Genomic DNA, 19,421 nt, shown 5'->3' with positions numbered 1-19,421 from the left:
GAAGTTGCTGTATTTTTGCTCAGCTACTTGAATGGTTCACGTTCACTGCATCACATGGAGCAGGTGCATCACCTTGTTGTAAGCTGCTCACCTTGTTGTACTCCACATGCAGTTTTTCTTGCTCACTTTCCAGTTTGTCTTTCAGGTTCTTCTGCTCAGAGATGTTGTCCTGGATCTGGATCATTCGCATGTTCCGCTCTGAATAACAATGGGACAAAAATCAATAGCCCGATCCCAATCTATATACAGGAAAACAGCCCATGACAGAACCCTGATGGCAGATAGGCCCTCTGCAAGCTCATTTCAGAGTTCTCAAGGTTACTGACATGCTGCCATTTATTTGGGAAGAAAACACTTTTCATTTGCATTCCTAAAAAGCTTATTGCAGATTACAACTACAGTATTACCTCATTTAATAATCTTGTAAAAAACAGATAGTGCTGGCAAGAAATAACCAGTAACACCTACTTCTAAGTGACTCTGATAAGAGCAAATTTCTCCTGCTGTCTCTGAAATTCTAAAGTTGCTGCTCCAACTTTCTAAACACTGCACTCTCACATTGTGCAAGCAAAGCTAAAACTGCATTTGTTCCACTCAATATAAAGATCTCTGCTTTATTTCCAGCACAGAAAAAGAGATTGGGAGTTAGATAAGCTTCAGATAACAGAGCATTTCTCCTCCTGAGTGCAGATGTGATCATAGGAGTGTATCACGCTTCACACAGTTGTTGCTAGAAGCCACAGAAACGCTCTAAACATGAAGGACCCGTCCAAAATGGTGGCACCTCTGGAAGCTTCCACAGGGAGTTTCAAGCAATGAGTATCTTACCTGCAGTCAACAGTCCAAACACATTATGTTTGAATGTGCTCACTGAAGGTTTCTGCACACTTATTAAAAACTGATGGTTTTATTTTATTGAGCCAGAATTAATATTTCACATAATCAGTCAGTAAAGAACATAACGTCTCTCTCCAAATCTATCCACGTTTCTACAATGAAGGAGTACAGCAATATACTGTGACCCAAATCCAGCTCTTACCCATCTTGTTCTGGAAAAATATGTATTTTTCAACAATGTGATCAAAGTTCTGTTTCATTATAAAATCATAACTGGAAATGGCTATATTATAATACTAAATCAATGTAATCAGCTAGGCTTCCTCAGATAAAAAACCTGCATTATCAGTTGAATTTGACTGAATTGTATTAAGACCAGGTTTGAAGTATAATTAATTTGGATCTGTCTGCCTGATTGGGTTTATCTTGTGGATCTTATAAAGTGCCTTAGTACAACATTAGTTGTAAATAGACGCTGTAAACTGGAGATAAAGTGAATTCAGCTGGCAAAATCAGACTTATAGCTAATTTCCCATAAACGTCCATCAGATGTGTTTCAGTGGTGTGAGCTCAGTTCATATTTTACTGAATGCAACTGAAAATAAACATGACCAGTGGTGGACAGATGTGACGGGCAGTTTGTTCACCCAGGTAGTAGTTGACGAAGTCTGCAGTGAGGGCTGGCTGCTTGTGCTTCCTGCGTCCGTCCATGCTGGCGTTGGCATCTGAAGTGTCCACAGGGAAAATGTCAGTGCTGATGCCCATCAGTTCTGCCTTCCTCATCAACTTCCTGATGGCTGAGGCGCTGGAGGTCAGAGGTCGGGGCAGTTTCTCTCGGGGAACCCAAGCCTGAGGCCGAGTGTTCCGGGACAGCTCTGCTTTGGCTCGGTACTGCTGAAGGCGGGTGGTGATACGGGCCTGAGAGGGAAATACCAAGCAGCTCTTCGTTAACCCCCCACTGTGCTTCAAACTGAATCTGAACCACGTCTAATCTCTGAAGGAATTCAAAACAAACACTAAACCTAACATAAATATCCTGAAACCAGAAGTTTACATATGCAGATGTTTATCCCGTTTCTCCTCCAGATGTAACAAAAGTCTTTTTTTACGGCCAAATAGTTCCAGTTAAGTTCCATCAGACCACAGGACATGTCTCCACAGTTGAAGGTCTCCACAAACTACAATCTGATTTTTTATGTTTCTTTAATAGTAATAGGTTCATCCTCACAGATATTGCTTTTCATATCTGTTTGGGAACTGTCTGCCTGTGGATAATGAGACGGTCTCAGCAGCTTCAGCATCTACACTAAGTCTTTGTCATTTATTTTGGGGTCAATCTGCATATTTTAGACCAGAACCTGTCTCCTTCCTGAGTACTGTGATGCTGTGATGGTTGGATATTCCTTTCATACCAACTACAAGTGAACAGATGAATTTGATGGAATCAAGCATCTAGAAATTGTTCCCAGGATGAACCAGACTGGAGCAGCTCCTGATTTTCTTCCTGATATCTGGGCTGATTCCTGCTGACAAACCGAGCAGAGAGTCCATCCAGGTGTGCCACAGGTCAGTCTTCAAATAACTCAAATGTGTCAATTAACTAATCAGAAGTTTCCAAAGCCGAGGCATCATTGTTTAAAAAGATGGTAGTCATTCTGTATGCAAAGTTCTGATTTTGAAGGTATAAATATAATAGTAATAGAATAAATAAATATTTAATATATTTGTTTGTCTTATTATTGTGGCACTTAGCAAATACAAAAAATGTTGATAATCCTAAGTGAGATGTTTAGACTGATTTAACTTCAGACGGTGATACAGAAAGGTGTGTGTTTCTTTTTACTCCATGTATGTAAATGTCTGTTCTCAACTGTACAAGAATAAACACAAAAGCATGTAGACAATGTTACCTGAGCCTCAGGCGTGAGCTGCTTCTCTCTCTCCTGTAGAGAGACCTTACAATATGACTGTAAAGCCAAATAATTCTTCCTTTTCCACTTCCTGTCAAAGCGATCTGCATGCTGCTTGCAGTAGGCAAAAAATGGATCAGCAATATCCTGATGAGACACAAAGGCAAGACATGTTTAATAATGACGCCAAAATTTAAGTCAATTTTTACTAAGTCTGAAATCAAGGTACTCAAGCCAAATATAGCTTATTATTTTAATCAAATGTTATTTATTTTATTGTAGGGATAATAAAGAGTTAATATGAAAGTTATTCACGTTATTAAAAGTGACTAGAAATCATTCCCTTATTTCTGGTTCATGAAACTAAAAGCAGAGTTTTTAGAGAGCTGAATCTCCAAAACATGACAACCTTTAACCACAGCGAGATCAGGAGCTCAAATCCTGATCTCGCTGGATTTGAGCGAGACAGAGCCGGCTCGAGACCGTCATCATGAACAGGAAACGTCACTTTAAGAGGAACTTTCTAAGCTCACTGGCTTCTCTGCTATCTGCTGGTCCTCTCAACTATGGAGAGGTAAAACAGACAAAATTAAGTAAATACATCATAAAATCATTTATTAAATGCACCAATAAATAAATGTTCAATTAAACAATTTACTAAATGGTATTAAATTATTATAATGTAAACTAATAACAACTGATGCAGATAATTCATTAAATGTGTATTGAATTATTTTACGGTTCCTGTTCCTGCAGCATCACCATGAATTTATGTGTCCAACTCACCCATCCAGGTTGAGGGGCAGAGCTTATCTGATCTGTTCAACTCCACTAGTTCTTTGTAATGGAGGATTTTCCTGAGCTTTCCCTGAGTTTGTTGGAGAGACTGTCGTCCTGACTAAGTGGTGGATAAAGTCAAAGGACTGATTGAGTGTGAGCTTTGTATTGCTATGACAAAAAGGTGATTCACAAAATGGCTTCCTAATTTTTCACAAACTGAGCATGTTTAATCTGCTGTACTTAAAAAACTATGAAACTCAGCCACTTCAAACCTGCCCTAGATTATTGTATACTAACAGTGTTAATTCATGAAATCTTTATTTGTCTTGTGAAAATTGAGCTATTAGTGCAGAATAATCTAGTCTAGGTTTGAAGAGTCAAAGTGTTGGAGCGTTTCTAATGTGGTCCAGATACAACAAAGAGCTACACTGGCCTTCCATTAAACTTTCACAAATCAAACCATCTTGGTACATTTATTTAATTATTCCATGTATTTATTTATTTATTTATTTAATTGTGTTCCTTTTAATCTACTAAACTAAACTAATAGAAACGTTGCTTTACTTCTGTCTGCTGGTAGCAGAGCTCCGAATCATTCAGTAACTGTAAGTTCTATTGTCATGCATTGTTCTGGTGAGTATGTACCTCTTCTGCTGCAGCCTCAGACAGGAGCCCCTCCCTCTGTGCGCAGGTGACGTGGAAGTAGGATCGACACATTCCTGCATCACAGCTGATGCACACACCGGTCCTGGCAAAACGGGCATCCTCACAGAAACTGCACTCCTGTACCAGAACACACAGCAAGGACAGCGATTCAGATTCAGATTGGAAACTAGGGAAGTGAAGTGTTTTTAAAACCAGAAACAGTTGTTTAACCTTAGAAATCAGCTAGTTTAAATAAAGACTGATGTGAGTAAAGAGAAAACTAAATAGTGTAATGTTTCTTTCTCAGCAGGTTATTTTCTGTACCTGACTCCATTAAAAATATCCAAGAACAGCCTGAGATTTTGGAGTATTTTACTTGAGTTCATCAGGAACAAACTATCTGGCTGTGTTCCTGGTTTTATATGAACCCTATGCAGAAATTCATTATTGTCATCTCTGCCAGCAGTGTCACTGGTTCAGTGTTTACCTGGACAGAGTACCGAGGATAATCAACATCACTGCTCTAACATCATTAAAACTGAGAGCATGTCTTTGTCACTTCCTGTTAAGATATTCCCAGACCTCATTAAATTCAATTTTTTAAAATGACAGCTAAATGATCCCTTCTTACACCTTCCAGAGAATTTACAAAAGCAGTAACTCACATTTTATCATGTTTCAACTGCAAAATTTCAGAAATCAGTTGATGTAAATGCTTTCAGTCGCAAAAAAACTCTTACTTTCAGATGAGGTGAGCAGGATAAAAAAAATATTACTTAAAATATGTGTTGTTTAGCCCTGGACCACTGCTTCTTACTGATGGACACAAGTCATGGACATGAATGTTATTTAGGATGTTAATGATGCACTTGGACTATTCTTCTTCCAGATTGGCATGACGATCTAACAGCTGTAATGAATTTCTAAAGCACCAGTTTATTGCTTGAGTTTAAATTTACTGTAACTTTTCTTTAACTCCTACAGGGTCAAAATTAAGCATAATGAGTAGATAATAAACATAAGCAATAACTATTATTTATCTACAAGTCCCTCAGCAACATGCAGTCAAACAATACTTCTTTTGTAGATGTCACTGAGTTTTTCTTATAATTCTGGCTCTTCTGGTATTTGGGCTCTCAAAAACAATAGAGTTTATTTAAACTGGTTGGTGTTCTTGAACACACCCAGCTTTAAGCTAAGTTTACAAATGTTCTCTGATGTTAAAGTTGGGTCCATGACAGAGATCTAATGTTAGTCTGCTTTATCCATTCCAAAACCTGCTCTGATGTGTGTTTGGGATCATTATCCCTAATAAACATGCTGAGTCATCGTTGGATCCAGTCTGTGTAGCTGCTGGTGTTTACTTCTGCCTTGCACAAAATGGGTATTAGTGGTGTAATTATGACAAAAGCTTACAAATGAGAACAAATGTAATTTCCCTGCAAAGTATTGAGGGATCTATAACCCAGGATCTGCTGGGATATGTGTTGATGTTTGAGCCTGTATGCATAATTTTGACCCAGGTAACATGGAAGAAGGATTGACACATTCCTCCATTCCCAAACATTGCATCCATAAAAAAATACCATTTGTGAATCCAAGTGTCTTTAAATTTATTGGCAATGTTTGTTTTACGATCATTCCACCCAGAAAACCACTAAATTAATATGACATCACCGCTCTTGGGGAGCATCTTATCACCTGCACTGTTTAAATTTTGCCTTTGGAAGCGGTGGACATATTTCTACTGATTATGAAAATCCAACTCAACCTGAGTCAAGATGTGAATTGACAACTTGCCTTAGCACCGTATTTTGAATAATTCATCTCCGTAAGCGTCACTGGTCGCAGTTTATCGATGTCTCCAAATGCTACTCCAGGGACATAAAGTGCACAGACCACGTGCACCCACCTGAAAGTGGAAGGACAGGATGAACATACATGTTTCAAGCTGAAAATAAGCTTGTAATCGGTGACATTTAGATCCACCATTTTTAAGGCATGTCAGGAAACCAATTAAAAAACATGGCAGAGTTTTTTTTTTTTTTTTTCCTGCAGACAATAAGCAGCCTAATATTGTGAAATTGGCTGCAGTCAGTTGCTCAGAGACTTCAAAAAGAAATGAGCTCATAGATTAATATAGCCCCAGATGCTGGCTACACTTTGGTGTGACACAATTTCAAATGCGGACTTTAGAGAAGAGAATCCAAAGTCCAATATAAAGATATCCATCTCTAGCAAGCAAGCGCTTCACAGTTTAATTTGCTGTGTTTTTCATGCTCTAGTGAAGTAGTAAATTCGGGTGCAGCCTGGCTGAGGAGCACCATCAGCGATAACGTGGCTGAAGTCTCCATGCTTCACAAAACACACTCTTTTCTCTCACTCCTTTTTCTTCCTCTTCCTATTCCTTCTATCCGTATTTTTTTCACTCCTCTATGAGCTCTCTCTCTCACTAATCCAACTTCCTCCTTTTCTCAGCAGCGAATAAACAATGAGCACAATTTAGACAGCATTTTTGCTGCCGCTTGCCGAGCTCAGGCCATTAGCTGTTATTTGTTTCTGATTATGTTAGTTGTCCTGCTTTTTTCTGAGAAACTGGACCACACTGTACTACACCGTCCCACCTCCCGGCATCCGTCTCTTTGAAGATGCCGTCCTGGTTGGGGCACAGCTCACAGCTGGGAGTCACTCCATTCTTGCAGGCGTCACAGAACCAAGGCTCGGTGGAGTTCTCAGAGGCTGAGCTCATGATGGAGTCGCTCTCACCGTCCACACCGTAACACCCTGGAGTCCAAGAGAGGACACAGCTTTAGAAGGCACTCCAACACCAGCAGACCTCAGCTGTGTGCCATGGTGCTCACAGAGCTCAACCTGCGCAACATGATGGTACTGATGAATAGCAAATGTCAATAAAACATTTCAGAGAGGAAGGACACATCATTTAGTGATCAATATGTGGGAATAAATGCTGTTACAAATGTTTGGAAAAAAAATCAGACATTATCTGTTAACTAAACAGGATCTGCAGACAATATGGTGACGATATGAGTGGCCCTGTGGACTGTAGCGGTATAACGGTACGCGCACAGACATCGGTTTTAAAGTCAGGGTTCATTATGTTTCCACTTCAATCAATAGAAACAAATAGATGGTCACTATAGAACTGACTGGAGATTTGGGAGAGAGACAAGTATATGAGAGGTGGAGGGGGGGGGGGCGAGTATGGTTGACTGGATGATACAATAAAACTTGAAATTGGCTAATATTGTTGTTTAGGAATATTCCATTAGACTCAGCAAACACTTGAAAACATAAAGGTCTGGAGTTGATTGGATTTAGATGATCCAAAGTACCACATGTACCTGAATGCACCATCAAAGTGCAGCTGTTGGGAAGTCCAATGAAAAAAGATGGGTTTTCAAAGCAGCTTTAAAAATAGACAAAAGGCCCTTTAATATGAAGGACTAAATAAAAGTAGACAGTGATGTCATGGATAATTACAGTTTCTGGTCATGATGCTGCAGAGAAAGATGAGTTTTGCCCTCTTAATGAACAAACTTTTGCCAACTGGAGCACATTCGAAGGGAAGTCACACAATTCAAAGTCATGCAGGATTTTATGATCAGCAAAATTTCCTTCATTTCCTTCTGATCAGGACTTATACAGACCATCAGCATTCGCAGGAAACATCACGACAGCAACTTAATATATAACTTAATATGGTTGCTTAATATCAAAATTGTTGATATTTGCTGCTGTGCCAATAACATGACAAGGTCAGGTCAACATAACGATACCTACAGTTTGAGGTTTTTAACATGCAGCGGTATGCTAGGCCAAATTTTCACTTGAACAAATAGGAAATGAAGAAAGTAGAAAAGTCATGGTGCTGTCTGGTCCAAAGCTGTCAATCTCCAGTCGCACTGCAGCACCGAAAATTGAATATTTAATCAAAATACGTAGCCCCAGAGAATGGAGAAGAAGCCAAGGGAACACATTTTTATGTTGTCCTCTTAATTTTCTGAGGTTGCCTAAACAATTACTTGGCTGATGTGGTTTCTATGGCAGCTATTACACCAGGCAAACGTGCTCCTCACTTCCAATGAGGGCAGCAATCAGTACTCTGCCTCTGCTGGGGAGATAACACTCCAGCTCCTAATTCAGTCAAGCAGCCTTCGGGCTTTTTGAGCAACGGGAGAGACTCACAAATCAAAAGCTTGCTGTTCTGCAGGCCTGTCACTGGATGCCACACAGAGGAGTTGGGCAGCCCATCAAAAGCAAACAATGGTGCAGACGGAGTTGTTTATTCAGCTCTTCACTTTGTTTGGTGACTGTGTGTCTTCTGATTGAAAGACGGTTTGATGTGTGTCATGGTGAATAGTTAATTCTGACCTCTGCTTGTAAGAGGCTTTGGCAATATTTTCTGTTTCCTGCAGATCTTTGATTTCTTAGTGAGATGAATTCACTTATACAATAAATGCAGTCAACATGTCAATGCTATCCAACAGTGTATTAGGAATGACAGTGCCATTAATGCTTTACAAAATCTTTATGTGGTGTAAATGAAGCTGCTGTTGGTTTGCTCCTGGCAGCAGTTAAACTCTTCTTTACTGACTGAGCTCAGACAAATGCAAGTCAGGGTTACAAATAATCACCAGTGCTGGTTTAACAGATTTATGGTGGCACGGATCTGCCGTGTTCCTTTTGAACTTGGAAACTAAGCTCACACTGTAAAGCCAGAGTTTGCTGGCTAATATGAGCTAAGCTGACAAAAAGTGATGACTGCTGGATAACTTCATAATCTTTAAAAGAAAGATTAACCTTGTCAGAAGTGACAAGCTTAGCAGGAAATAAGATAGAGCTGAGTGAAGTGAGAACCATTTTCACCTGGATAGGAACTTAACAGAAAGCTGTCTCCTTGTGTTCAACAAAGACTAACAAATTATGTATGAATCTACCAAGAGGTTTGACTAAATGACCTAATGAAAGCAAGGACTTTCAGTGGAGCTGGTCCTGAAAAGCAAAGAGCAGTTCAGTTAAAACAGATTACTCTTCTGACATTCACATATTTTTTATTTGTTCTTTAAAGTACAGTATAATATGAAAATGTTAGAGGTTACCACAATACCCTCAATTAAATAGATTCAAATATGAACAAATAAATTGTCCTACATGTTTCAAAAATATTCTGCGTAAGACACTTCCACATCTGACAGTTTGTCAGATGGAGCTCAAACAAACAAGTCAAACCTGAAGACATTTGTAAAAAAAATAAAGACTGTCAGGTGACCCAAAGCCTTTGGGAAAAACAAAAAACCGTTTCAGCAAGCAAAGAGAAATAAAGTTAATCTTGAAATTGCTGTGTGGCTCTTTACAGTGATCATGAGCTTAGTTTGGCTCTTAATGTCGGCATTAAGATTTGCACTGGTTTGCATACCTGCTCTGGACTGTAAACACAAACAACATTCTTACTTAGAATATTTCAACAGCCTTTAAGAGCTTGACATGTATTCATTCACTGCTTATCATTCATTATGAAACAATACTCTGAAATGTAAAGATAAAGCTGTCAAAGAACAACAATACATTTCCAGCCTTGTTATGGAAAAGTACCCTGAACATACTCCTCAAACCTGCATGACATCACAAGGGGGCAACTTCTGTGAGATGTTTAGAGCCGAGTCAGGGCAAAGAGAAGGAGGCAGAGACAGAAAAGAGATCAAATGGTGGACTGACTGAGAAACACAGAACCGGGACCACCAAGCACGAAGCCCATCTGCTTGAGGCAACCATGATCCTCTTGTTCAAACAAGCAAAAAATAAGTGCTGTGTTTTTATTGAGCAGACAAAGTTCCAACAAGCTTTGTTCTTATAGTCATAAATCTATAGCAGAAACTTGAAACAATAAGGGCAAACTTTGGTTCTGAATCCAGAGAGAGAAACTACTGCGACACCAAGACTGGACCAGAGAAACAACTGCCTCCCAGCCTCAGAGCAATAGAACAGCTATGAAGCTGAATCCCAGGTAGACCCAAAGAAAGCAACCAGTTGTCTGACCCAGCTGTACGTCAAGACATTGAAAAACTTTTTTCTTTTTTTTAAGTATTTAATCAGGTAATAATTATTCAGGCTGTCAGCATACACAGATTCAGATCTGTGTATCAGTAAGTGAATGACTAACTGGGGTGAGAAGGTCTTTGGAGTCCTCTGACTTGATAAAGTGATGTACCATTTGTCCAATCTAAATTCATCTCAAAATTCTCCTGCTTAGCTTTGAATGAACTAGCCAATCTCAGTCTTTTCTACCCCCAGCCATGCTCTACAAGACCAGAGCAGCAAAAAAGATCATACTCTGCAGAAAACTACAACAAAACTTAGAGGGTGTATGTATCTTTAAAGAAATCAACATAAAAATACTACATTATAAAAGAAATAATAGATATATTATATTTGCAGCTTTAAAACAGCCATTTTTCATTATTAATAAATAAGGACATGAGATTGGTGAACATAGTTGAAGTAAAGAGCTGTAACCGACAAAGCTGAGGGTAAAACACTTTAAGGTAATTCTGGCTGCTTGTATGACTAACTGGAAGAAGAAAATCAAAAGGTGTTGCAGCAAGAACAGGACTTCTTGATCAGCTCAGTGAAGACGGGGCCCAGCTCATCCCAGCTTTTGATCTCTCACGCTGGTCTTTTCCCCCACTTTCATGTCAGTTTCTGTTTTCTTCTGAGAGTGTGTGATGGTGTCCATACACTGTGAGACTACAAGAACAAAGAAAAGCAGTGGAGTCGAGCAGCACACTGTCTTGTCGGAGCTGCAGATGCTGACAGATCATCTTTCATCTCTGACTTAAAATAATTCTGTCTTTCCACTTGTCTTATCCTCAAAAAGACATTTTATGATTTCTAAAATAAGCCAGGATTCTGTACTACATTCAGTAGGATTGCACTTGATCAACTATAGACGTGGCATAAGCCAAAACACTCAGCAAAACAATATTTTATAAATCTATGCTATATTTCCCCACATAATTGACCATAAAAATCCCATAACACATTAATACTCAAAACCAACATCAACTTATTGGCTACTTTGTTAATTTCTTAAATGTTTTAACGGTATGTGATTGTGTGAGGTTTATTTACCTAGAGTTTCTTAAGTTGCGACCGCACACATCAGGGCGAGCATGATAAGAAGGAGAGAGTCAGGATGGAGTGTGTGGATCATAAAGATACACACTCCACGTGTCTTTATGATCCACATCTGCACTTGTTCCACAGAGCAGGTAGAACAAGAATTTGTCAACTTGGCATGAGCTAGAATTCTATTGAGTGAGTGTTTGTGAGATTTAAATGCACAAACAACAAATTATTATTTTTCCACATAGATGTATGCACTGTCATCAGTCTCACTGAATGCTCAGGTTGGAGGCACAGCATAATTATCAGCAGTGCAATATGGAGGGCCCAGACTGGAAGTGCTGTGTTTGAGCACAACTGCACATAACCTTGGAAGTTGATGGCTCCATGTTAGACCATTGGCAATAATCGGCTTAACTTAACAAAAAAATTCAATTGCATTTTTAATTTTCTCTGCTCAACAGCATTACATTCACCCTGACCATGGCCAATCAGAGGAGGGGTTCAGCCATTCACCATCTCTGATTGGTTTAGACCATGATAGAGGCCTAATATGTGCCTATCATTGTTATTTAGCTCCATTTACTAGTAGGCTCCATCCAGACTACAGCTGTCCACCATCATGGTGGACCTGAATACCCAGTGAGCTTGGCTCTGGAAGTTATCAAAGTATATGTAGTGTCATAGTACTTCAGAATGATGGATAGTAAAATCTATTTTAAGAAACTTAATACCGCAGCGGTTGATGGTGTGCCAAAATAAAACAATCTGCTAAGTTTTCAAGTGAATGAATGTTTGTAGGAATTTCTAGCCTAGCATCTTAAACTATGAATGAAATATAGTGAAGCTCCTAAAGAGGGCATTTTACTGCAGCTACAGAAACTTTTGGATGGTAACCTGCAGCGATTAATTGCAAGCTTAACTTCAGGTAATGTCACTGAATGTTTCAAGCTTTAATTCAAGGAATATGACTTACTTTATTGCAATACATGTTACCGCTAGTAAGGGGAAAAATTACAATGTAATTACAATTACAAAGGCTTTATAAAAACAAAGACATTTACACAAGTTCAATTATGATTCCTTGGATGGGGAAGTTTAGTTTTGTTTTTGTTTTGTTTTTTGTCTTTTCTGTGTGCAGTATTACTCAGTTGAATTAGTCAAATATTCTAATTTAATATTGTGTAACTGGGAGTAGTTTAACAGTGACAGGGGGAAGGAGAGGATGAGGAGGAGCAGCTGCTGCAGGCGGGCAGCAGAGGGAGAGGCTGGAGATAAGGAGACTGGGACCAATTTGCATATTCATAGTTCCATCCATACTGAGGCCAAGGTGTAGCATTATATCTGAGTCACTCTGGGGCATGAAGGGATTATTTTCATAAAAAATAACATTAAAATATGAAACTTTGGAGACAAAAAGAGAAATGTTCAGGGATTTGATCAATGTCAGGAAAAAAACTTTCAACATCTAGTTGCCATCTATTTTGAAAGTAGGATATTGAGATATGGACTTAAAATAAATCAGGCTCCTACTTTATCTATATACCCTAATTTATTTAGATCTTCAGCCAAAAACATCAGATTTTCTTTCCTTCCTTTCACAAAAACCGTTTCCTTAATGTTACGGTTCTTAAGCTGTGCATGACTGATAGAACTCGCACATCCTTCATGGATGGTCATGCAAAATGTTATTAACTTATTATTTAAAGTTAAATTCTAAGTTAAATAATGATGTAGTCCGTTTGTTCTCAAAAACATTAAACAGGAACATTCTTTTGAAGTCTCAAGTTTCTGACATGGAATGCTTTTCCAACGGGTACAACGGGTAAAATTATTTGTGTGATATTTGCAATAATAAAGAAATGGCTCCAGTAGCCGTTTCTATTTCATACACATCACAATTTGTATTGTTTTTCATTCATTACTGAAATGCATAAGCAGTTGATAAACATATTGTTAAACTGTATAACTAATTCTAGTTTACCTTGCTACTCAGAACAACAATTAGAAAATCCCCCTGCCTTTGCATTTTTCAGCTCCAACTGTGATGTTATTCTGATGTCTAAATCTCAATTTATAAAATATATGGAAAGCAGAAATACTACAAAAGGACAGTCCATTTTACTGATTTCAATTTTCAGAGCTGAGTTCAATTTCTCTGTAGTCCTCACCAATAAATTCCAATTTAGGTTAATTAAAATGTCTCCTCAAAACATGTTTTAATAGCCATAGTTTGGTTTTTAAGTGAATGTTGAAAGGGGCATCAAAAACTATTTGGACTTACCTGGCTTTTGTCTCTCTCCTGTGCGGCTCACAGCAATTTGACTGCTCTGTCAAGGTTCTTATTCTAACTACAGTTTGTGGAGTATTTTATTTTGAAATAGCTTTTATTTTGAAAAATATCAACCTCTATTTCCATTTGACTTCTTTCCAGCAAAGACGCTTTTCACACATCTGAAGTTCAATCATGTCTGTTGAAGTTACTTCAACTGAACCACTAGAACAGTGAAATCAATTCAATTTAAATTTACTTTACTGATTCCAAAGGAAAATAAAATGTTGTAACTCATATTATCCGAGGTTAAAACAGAGAGTTCTGACACCTCATGACACAAGAGAGTGCTGATTGTACTCCGAGCATATGGTGCGGTGAGGTGTTGTAGGTACAGCAACAGTACTCAATCAGAGGTAATAACAACTCATTGAAGATATTTGAATATCATGAGAAACTACAAAATTTAAATTCTCTTTGGGATAAGTAAAGTATTTTTGAACTAAACTAACACTTTACAAAAACATTGTTCAATTTTTTTTTTCCTCTCAGAGTTAAATAATTCATACTTAACATTTTTATTTTCTATTGTGCATAAGAAGCTTCAGTGCAGTGTGTTTTGACTCAAATGGGAATAATGAGGATTTTAGCTGCTGTGTTTCCTAATCATTCGGGGTGGAACAGTAATCCCTTATTGATTAGGCAGCACACCTCTAATAATGGAAAACACAAGACCTTTTAATTTAACAGAAAGAGGAAAAAATACTTCAGACAAAAAAAAACTCTTTAAGCTTTAAATTATTAAAGCTTAAATCTCACCTCTATATATAGATCGTTCCATGTTGTACGCTTATATATATATATATATATATATATATATATATATATATATATATATATATATATGATGCTTTGATAAGACGAACAAGTTATCAAAGAGTACAAACAAATAAAAGATCTTTTTCTTCCCCTTCTTTTTAAATTATGCCACTGAGACTTAAAATGAGTAATTAGAAGCAAAAAACTGAAAATAATTTTTTTACAGGGTCAACATAAAAACTGTAAAGGAAGCAGGCTGTTAATTAGTAAATGATTCTTATTTTAGATTGTGCAACTATCCATAGCCTTCATCACGGTCTACACCGTCTACTACAGGTTGAATATAACTTTACAAAAACGGAGTATGATCTGCATTCACTTTATTTATATTTATAAATAAAGCTGAACATTGTTGTTTAAAAATGTCAAAGCAATAATTGGTGCCATAAATCAGTCAAGCATTAAATTAAATCTCAAAATGCATAATGTGCAATAAAAGGGCACATCTTCACCGAGCTGACTGCCAGAGTTAAGTAACACCACCCCCAAAGAGAGCCCCATTTGTGTCCATGGAGGAGATAAGAACTGTCTGCAACTGCTGCCAGTGCTTTTCTCCCAAACCTCCACTGCAGACCACTTAGTTTCTCTTCAGTGTCCTTTCAGGCAGATTAAATGTGTCTCTGAGGAGGAAAATATCAACCAGCCTAACGAACAAGATAAATTTAAAACCGCCTCCTCATATCATATCTGCCAATAAAAATTTGTGCATCTACACACCACTATTTATGTATCTGTGTGAATGTGTGTGTCTTGTGGTGATGGTGGTGTTGGGAGGGTGTTTCTGTAAGTTTGTTGTTCCCCATTAAGATGAAAACAAAAAGGTATAGCTCCAAGTGTAAGTCTTAATGTAATTCTGTTTAGTTAATAGAAGAGTGCCGCTCATGGTAGCAGCAGGTTGGAGCAGCTGTGTTAGATCAGTTCTGATTTTTCTAGACTTTTGTTCTTTTTTTTTTGTTTCAGCATTGCACATTTGGACAAGCATTCTCTCTGGTTTTAGATGTTGTGCAGCTGTTCTGCTCTTACTTTTGTCTTTACTTTCAGTTTCTATATGTAACCATGGCAACAAGATATTATTTTCACTACTGGGAGCAGCTGATTAGCATCTCAAATAATACCTGAACTATCACCCCAAATCCCAGGGGTCTTCAAGCATCTGGAAATTGTTCCCATGGATGAACCAGACTGGTGCAGGTCATCAGTTTTATAGCTGATATCTGGGCTGACTTCTGTTGAGTTTCCCATCTTATCAAACCAGAAGACAGACCTGGGTGGCGTTAAAATACATCCACAGGTGCCTTCAATTAACTCAAATGCATCAGTTAATATTTTGTTGCTATGGCAGCCCACTGGAGTCCTTTTATTAATTCATATATAGCTGATTTAGGCACTGGTTTAACAAAAAATTCAAGGCTGAAGTACAAGTCAGCGGAGTTAATGACCATTAGACGAAGTTCCGCTGTTAAAATATCACTGAGGCTGAAATCCGCATTTGGCAGTCAGTGGCTCCTGAGGTCAATGGACTGGTGCAGCTGAGTGTGAAGAGCAACAGTCAAGAGGAAACATTGTGACCAAAAGCAGAAAAAGGGGAAGCAGGTGGTGCATTGACCCAGCTAAAGGTAGGAAGTCACAGATTCAGACTCTCTTTCTGGCCAATGTCCGCTCTCTGGATAAAAAAGTGGATTTGTTACATCTGGATGTTTCTACAGAGATGAACAACTGCGCTGTTTTTTGCCCAGCAGAAACATGGCTGAACAACAACATGCTAGACTCAGCCTTCCAGTTGATTGACCTCACAACTGGATGTTGCAAAGTTGCCAACTTTGCAACTTTTTTGCTATACTTAGTTCAAAACTAAACTGGTATAGGCCAAAATCAGTCAATTTTTTTTTAAATATCAGTGCAGAAAACTGCCAACAGTGCATCCTTACTTTTCCACAGTCTTTAGAACAACTGATTGGTAAGGACCATTAATACAAACAAAATATGTTTAACAGCAGTTGAAGAAGTACTTAAACAAGTCTTGAATAAATTTACATATTTGACACAACATTCCTAAGGAGGTGGAGGAGATCTGACAGGTAAACCAGGTCAAAACTTATCACTCAGCGATGACTGGATTTTTGCATGTCAGACACAGGCAACAAGCACTTAGGCTAATTCAATTTGCACATTTGCAACCTACCTGGAATGGGAGAGTATCTCCTGCTACTACCTGCAGGACATCAAGTTGCAAAAAGAAATTCAGCATGTTTAAAAATGCATGCATCCTTGCCTACTTTGCAGGTTTCTGCAAGTGTCTTTCTGTGCATTCTCGGTCTGCTGGCAGGAGCATTTGTTCAAATGACTTGGTGTAAGCGTCGGTGACGCATAGTAGAAGCACGTTTTCATCCAGTTTGTGTCAACTTTGCCGTTGGCACCTTAGAAAGTTTGCGATGAGCGCCAGCAAGCCAAGCAAGCTGGGGTAACTGGAACACTCACGCTCAGTTCAGCCCAGTTTGAGCCGGGCGGTCTTGTTGCCAGGGAGGGGCCTACCTTCATGCACAGTGACCCCACAGTTGTCACACTGGATGATCTCATCTGCATCCTCGCTGTTGTCTCCCAAGCAGACGCAGCATATAAGGATATGCTGGGTGTTCCAGGTCTGCGAGCGGTCAAGTGAAGCATCCTGGGGTATAACAAACATAGTACCAATACTGAGGCTGGGACAAATCCATAACAGGCCTGACAAGCTAGCAACAAGTTGAACAAACACAGAAAAAACCATAAAGACCAGATTCCTCTAGGTGATGGCTAGATTACTTAGAATTGGCCACAAAGCAGAGTATCTGTTTGACTGACAGGACTTAACTCAGAGAACAACAGAGAGACATGTTTATAAAGGAACAGTATTATTTATTTTCCAGGAGCATAGTGCCATATTATAGTACAATCAAATAGCATAGTTACCTGATTGTAACAGTTATTATAAAAATTGCTGTATATATCAAATATAACTTAAAATAAATTTGACTCTGTAATTTGATGGTTTTAACTGCTCTTTCTGACACTTTGCCTTCAGCACCTCATCACAACAATGCTCCATAAAGCCATCTGCAACCATTCTTAGAAGTGCTGGAGTAAGAAGTATCATGAGCTCAGCTGACTAGCAGTTCCACCTGGTGTTTGCTAATTGCTGCTGCCGCTAGTCTGGAAGAGATGAATGGGGAAGGCACAGGGGAGAGCTGTACGTTGTTTGTTTTGGTCTGCAGAACTTATCTTTGAATTTAACACTGAAATAAATTATATTGGAATTCAGTTTAAATAATGTAATTTTCTATTTTTAAAAAAGTACCTGGGTGAGGCAAATCAACTATGTAGCTAACCAAAATAAAGCTAAAACCAAAGTAAACTAAAAACCTTGCCTTTCTACTCTGGATGGCGTCTTGATTTAAAAAAAAAAAAAAAAAAAAAAAAAAAGCATAGTCTAGGATAATGAACTGAGATACTACTCTGGTACATTTAGGCAACAACTTCTCCTTATCGTCACCTTCCTAAAATAATGGCAAAAGTCATTTTTTGCCAAAACGTGATTCTTTTCTCTACAACATCTTTTGGCAAGACAAGTAAAAAAATAAACTCTTTGCTTCATGAAACGTATCATATATCTGACATTTTCAACCAAAAGTGCACTCACCTCATTGCCCTTTCCTTGAGACATACTGTCATTGGTCAGTTCATCATCAAAGGCATTGGTACTCTTCACCTTCTTCTTGGGCTTCTTCATTTCTTTGTCGCTGTCACTGCTACTATTGTTAATGTCGTCACCATGGTCCTTGCCCTCATCATCTTCATCATCGTCCTCATCATCATCATTATCATCATCGTCATCATCATCTTCACTAACACTAGCTCCCTCCTCTTCCTCCGTTCCACCCTTCTGAGTTGACGTTTTGCCTTTCCTCTTCTCTGCCGTGGGCCTCCAGTCATTATCGTCTTCACTGTCATAGTCATCTATCTCATTCAGTTCTTCCATCGTGGTGAAGTCCAGGTGGGGACGATTCCTGCGGAAATTCCATTTCTTGGGCTCAGTCAGAGACTCATCCACAGTGACAACGCCACCACCAGATGTTGAGGTAGATTCAGTTTCTCCAGCTGCAGCGCTCTCTGGCTCTGAAATCTTCTTGCTTTTCCTTCGACCTTTGGATGGAGTGGCAGACGAGACGTCTTTGGTGGAGCTGTCCTCAGACAGCTGTTGCTTAAGTTTCTCCTCATCTTCTGTTAAGTTGTCATCAACAGTCAGGTTTTTGGCCTCCTCATCTATACCGTCATTTCCAGAAACAGCATTTTCGGAGTCACTTTCTGAGCCTGCAGCACTCCCTTTGGACCCTTCTTCATCACTGCCATTGCCTGTGCCATCTGACCCTAATAAAATATAAATTTGATGAATAGGTTATGACACTGTTAATAGTTTCTTTGCCTTTGGAAGCTGGTCTGGAAGCCAAACTGGCAGGTATTTTAAAGCCAGTCACACCTTTCTCACTGTCTGTTAATAACATCTGATAAAATGTAAACCTCAAAGATTTTCCTAATAAACAAATTAACCATTTAAATATGGAACTGTCATTGTTGTGTGGACACGTTTTGTAAATGCATGAATGCAACATTAAAATTTACCACTAGAAGTAGGATTTTACTTCAGGAACATTTTTCAAAGACCCATAGTTGTTTCTGTTACTCCATCTTTCTTTCTCTATCTTTTCTGTAGCTGAAAGATGTTCATATTTCTAAATAACTAATGTTTTGTGACTGCAAAGAGTCTTCACTGCTTTGATTTGATGTTAATGTTCAAAGCTGCATTGTCAGAGATTGACTTCTGCACTTTAGTTTCACACATTAACTCATGTCTACATGTGTACAGGATAGAGATGTGCCGATCAGGTTTTTTCCTGCCGATTCCGATTCCGATCACCCATGAG

At 38.6% G+C, this 19,421-nt stretch overlaps 1 protein-coding gene across 1 annotated transcript in view; it reads right to left on the bottom strand.

Annotated features, from left to right (window-relative positions):
- phf14 (PHD finger protein 14) overlaps positions 1-19,001 on the bottom strand; it is a 104,873-nt gene extending 85,872 nt beyond the window's left edge. Inside the window, exons 1-9 of the mRNA XM_015060417.1 lie at positions 18,977-19,001; positions 18,140-18,867; positions 16,999-17,131; positions 6,797-6,956; positions 5,973-6,084; positions 4,173-4,310; positions 2,748-2,894; positions 1,485-1,755; positions 92-198 (exon numbers count right to left, since the gene is read on the bottom strand). Of these exons, the coding sequence (XP_014915903.1) occupies positions 92-198; positions 1,485-1,755; positions 2,748-2,894; positions 4,173-4,310; positions 5,973-6,084; positions 6,797-6,956; positions 16,999-17,131; positions 18,140-18,867; positions 18,977-19,001 (1,821 nt within the window). The remainder of the gene's footprint in view (positions 1-91; positions 199-1,484; positions 1,756-2,747; positions 2,895-4,172; positions 4,311-5,972; positions 6,085-6,796; positions 6,957-16,998; positions 17,132-18,139; positions 18,868-18,976) is intronic.
- Positions 19,002-19,421: the final 420 nt, after the last annotated feature.

Source organism: Poecilia latipinna, unplaced genomic scaffold, assembly GCF_001443285.1.
Source record: "Poecilia latipinna isolate Pla-1442-1.1 unplaced genomic scaffold, P_latipinna-1.0 Scaffold1712, whole genome shotgun sequence".
Taxonomy (NCBI): domain Eukaryota; kingdom Metazoa; phylum Chordata; class Actinopteri; order Cyprinodontiformes; family Poeciliidae; genus Poecilia; species Poecilia latipinna.
Note: the sequence above shows the minus strand (reverse complement) of the source record. Positions and strands in the feature narration are given on the sequence as shown.